Source organism: Eimeria mitis, genomic scaffold (genome assembly GCF_000499745.2).
Source record: "Eimeria mitis Houghton genomic scaffold, Emh_scaff1574, whole genome shotgun sequence".
NCBI classification, from domain to species: Eukaryota; Apicomplexa; class Conoidasida; order Eucoccidiorida; family Eimeriidae; genus Eimeria; species Eimeria mitis.
Genome location: NW_013569826.1, coordinates 3,741 through 7,777, shown reverse-complemented (window position 1 = coordinate 7,777; position 4,037 = coordinate 3,741). Strand labels below are relative to the sequence as shown.

General features: G+C 60.3%; 1 protein-coding gene across 1 annotated transcript in view; it reads left to right on the top strand.

Moving 5' to 3' along the window:
* The window catches only part of EMH_0039810 (uncharacterized protein), a gene marked incomplete at both ends in the record, with an annotated part of 8,754 nt that overhangs the window by 1,525 nt on the left and 3,192 nt on the right, over nucleotides 1–4,037 (top strand). The window contains one exon of the mRNA XM_013495440.1: nucleotides 2–3,993. Coding sequence (XP_013350894.1) covers nucleotides 2–3,993 — 3,992 coding nt within the window. The remainder of the gene's footprint in view (nucleotide 1; nucleotides 3,994–4,037) is intronic.

Genomic DNA, 4,037 nt, shown 5'->3' with positions numbered 1-4,037 from the left:
CAGCAGCAGCAGCAGCAGCAGCAGCAGCAACAGCAGCAACAGCAGCAGCAGCAGCAGCAGCAGCAGCAGACCAACGAGTCGCAGCAGCAACGCACCGCCTCTAAGGCAGGAGACTTCCTCGGGTGTCCTAGCACTAGCACCACCAGCAACAGCAGCAGCAGCAGCAGCAGCAGCAGCAGCAGCAGCAGCAGCAGCAGCAGCAGCAGAGCAAACGATACAGCAAGAAGGGCTCCACAGGGGCAGAGAGGAAGACAAGCAGCAGCAGGAGACAGCTGCGTGTCTCTGTCTCCTTGCATCTCTCTGTCTCCTCCCCGCCGTCTCCGCAGCCAAACCTCACACATTCTCTCTCACCCAACAGCAGCAGCAGCAGCAGCAGCAGCAGCAGCAGCACCGACAGCAGCAGCAGAAACGTGGCGGGTCTGCACGGCCCGCACCACCCGCAGCTTCACAGCGACGTTTTCTATCAGCAGAAGCAGCAGCAGCATATCAGCAGCAGCAGCAGCACCAAGAGCAGCAGCAGCAGCAGCAACCGCAACCGCAGCAACAACAGCAGCAGATGGGCCAGCAGCACAAGCAGCAGCAGCAGCAGCAGCAGCAGCAGACCGAGCAGCAAGACGTGAAGACAAATTTTTTATATCGGAGTACTGGGGGGCGTCAGCAGCAACACAAACACAAATAACCACAGAAGCATCATCACCATCTGCTGCTGCTGCTGCTGCTGCTGCTGGCTGCTCCAGTTCTAGGAAGCAGCAGCAGCAGCAGCAGCAGCAGCAGCAACAGCAGCAAAGCGGAAGGCCTTCAAGCAGAAGGAGAGACGCACAGAAGGATGGAGGCAGCAGCAGCAGCAGCAGCAGCAGCAGCAGCAGCAGCCCGATCACAGATGTCCCTTCTGCTGCTGCTGCTGCAGCTGCACTGCCCCCAGTTGCAGCAGCAGCAACAACAGCAGCAGAAGCAGCAACAGCAGCAGCAGCAGCAGCATATGCTGCTGAGAAGCAGGCGGCGCACCTTCTCCGTGCTACCGCACTGCCTCCTGCTGCTGCTGCTGCGGTGTCTCCTGCTGCTGCTGCAGTGTCTCCTGTTGCTGCTGCAGTGTCTCCTGCTGCTGCTGCAGTGTCTCCTGCTGCTGCTGCAGTGTCTCCTGCTGCTGCTGCAGTGTCTGCTGCTGCTGCTGCTGCTGCTGCTGCTGCAGTGTCTCCTGCTGCTGCTGCAGTGTCTCCGCGTGCCAGCGGCTTCGCTGGTGCAGCAGCAGGGATTGTGTCTCCCCGTAGACAGCATAGAGAAGCAGCAGCAGCAACAGCAGCAGCAGCAGCAGCAGCAGCAACAGCAGATGCAGCAACAGCAGCTGCAGCAGATCAGATGACGCCAGCTGCAGCAGCATCAACAGCAACAGCAGATCTGACGAAACCCGCAGCAGCAGCAGCAGCAGCACCGACAGCAGCAACGCCAACACCAACAACACCAACAGCAGCAACAGCAGCAGCAGCAGCAGCAGCAGCAGCAGCAGACAGCAGGGGAACTGCACAGGCGCTGCGACTCATCGCCGCTTATAGAGCAAAAACTTTGGGGCCTGCGGGTGCTTCTGCTGAGCCTGGATGCTGCCTGCAGCAGCAGCAGCAGCAGCAGCAGCAGCAAGAGCAACAGCAGCAGCAACAGCAGCAACAGCAGCAACGGCAACAACAGCAAGAACAACAGCAACAGCAGCAAGAACAACAGCAACCGTATAATAACGAGAGAGCTGATGCCATGTTTATCAGCAGCACAAACAGCAGCAGCAGCAGCAGCAACAGCAACAGCAGCAGCAACGACAGAAAGCAAAAGCGAAAACAGCAGCAGCAGCAGCAGCAACAGCAACAGCAGCAGCAACAGCAGCGTGTTCGTGTGTCTGCTGTTCTGAGGTTAAAGCCCAGGCGCTGCTGCGCCCTTTCTACCGCCAGCTCGTCAACCCCGCAGCAGCAGGAGCTGCAGCAGCAGCAGCCGGAGCAGCAGCAGCAGCAGCGGGAGCTGCAGCAGCAGCAGCAGGAGCTGCAGCAGCAGGAGTCGCAGCAGCAGGAGTTGCAGCAGCAGGAGCAACAACTGCAGCAGGAGCAACAACTGCAGCAGCAGCAACAGCTGCATCCTCAGCAGCAGCAGCAATCACAGCAGCAAAGTCTGCAGCAGCAACTGCAACAGGAGGAGCAGCAGCTGCATCAGCAGCAGCAGCAGCGAAGAGAAGAAACCTCTGCAGCAGCAGCAGCAGCAGCAGCAGCAGCAGCAGCAGCACCATGCACAGGGAGGCGCCTTCTGAAGGCTCCCCAAGAGGCATTCGGGTCTGCTGCAGCAACTGCATCATCAGCAGCAGCAACAGCAGCAGCAGCAGCAACGGCAGGAGCAGCAGCAACAACAGCAGCAGCAGCAGCAACAGCAGCAGCAGCAACAACAGCAGCAGCAGCAACAGACGAAGTGTCTCGAAAGACCTCATCGTCTTCCTTCATACAAATAAATACAAACAAAGAGCTGCACAAACCTGACATTGCTGCTGCTGCTGCTGCTGCTGTTCCTGCTGCTGCTGCTGCTGCTGCTGCTGATACTGCTACTGCCCCGTTGGCTGTGGCTGCTCCACAGCAGCAGCAGCAGCACCAGCAGCAGCACCAGCAGCAGCATCAGCAGCAGCAGCAGGGAGAGCAGTTGCTGCGAAGAAGCAGCAGCAACTGTCTCCCCTGCCTCAGCATCGCCAGCAGCAGAACGCAGAGACACAGCGAAGACCTTCGGCCTGCAGCAGCAGCAGCAGCAGCAGCAGCAGCAGCAGAAGCAGCAGCAGCAGCAGCAGCAGCAGCAGCGGCAGAAGATGCAGAGGTAACAATCGCAGCAGCAGCGACAGAAGGATCAACGCCAGCAGCTGGAGGCATAGCAGCAGTGGCAGCAGAAAGTGCAGCAGCAGCAGCAGCACCAGCACCAGCACCAGCAGCAGCAGCAGCACCAGCAGCAACAGCAGCAGCAGCAGCAGCGGCAACAGCAGGGGCTGCAGTGGATGGCAGCATCAACAACGAGACAAACAGCAGCACCAGCAGCAGCACGAGCAGCAGCGCCAGCAGCAGCACCAGCAGCAGCACCAGCAGCAGCAAGAGCAGCAGCATCAGCAGCAACAACGATGGTATCAGTGGTGTAAGAATCGAAGCAAGCAGCAGCAGCAACACGAGCAGCAGCAGCAGCAGCAGCAGTTGCTGCTGCATGCAGAAGCAGCACAGGAGCCTTCACCCAGTACAACAACCCCACCCATCTGCTGCTAGCCGCAGAGCAGCAGCAAGGAGAGCAGCAGGCTGTGTTAAGCTGCTGCTGCGGCACCACCTGCTGCAGCAGCAGAAGCTGCTGCAGCAAGCAGCAACAGCAGCAGCAGCAGCAGCAGCAGCAGCAGCAGCAACACCTCAAGCAGCAGGAAGCAAACGAAGAGAAAAACAAAACAAAAACATCACAGCCACCACCTTGTCTCCAAGACAAACTAAAAGAGTATCCACTGCTGCAGCTGCAGCAGCAGCTACAGCAGCAGCAGCAGCAGCAGCAACAGCAACGGCAGCTAGCATTTCAACCGGCCTTACCACCCCTACGAAGAAGGCCTTGAAGGGGGCCCCCCGGGGGCCCCCAATACCCTGGGGGCCCCAGGAGGAGGGGGCCCCCCAGGGGCCCCATGAGGCCGGGGGGCCCCAGGGGCCCCAGGGGCCCCAGGAAGAGGGGGGCCCACAGGGGCCCCAGGGGATCCAGCAAGAGGGGGGCCCCCAGGGGCCCCAGGGGCCCCAGGAGGAGGGGGGGCCCCAGGGGCCCCAAGGGGACCAGGGGCCCCAGGAAGAGGGGGGCCCCCAGGGGCCGCAGGAGCGGGGGGGCCCCCAGGGGCCCCCGGATTTGTTGGGGGTGAAGGAGAATGGGTATGATAAGAGGAGGCGGGGAGACCCACAGCATTTGCTGCGGCTGTATATGCATGCAGCTATACGGCAGCAGCGGCTGCAGCAGATGAAGCAGCAGGTAAGAAAAAGATAAACAAATTTATATAAAAGGCAGATGCATGC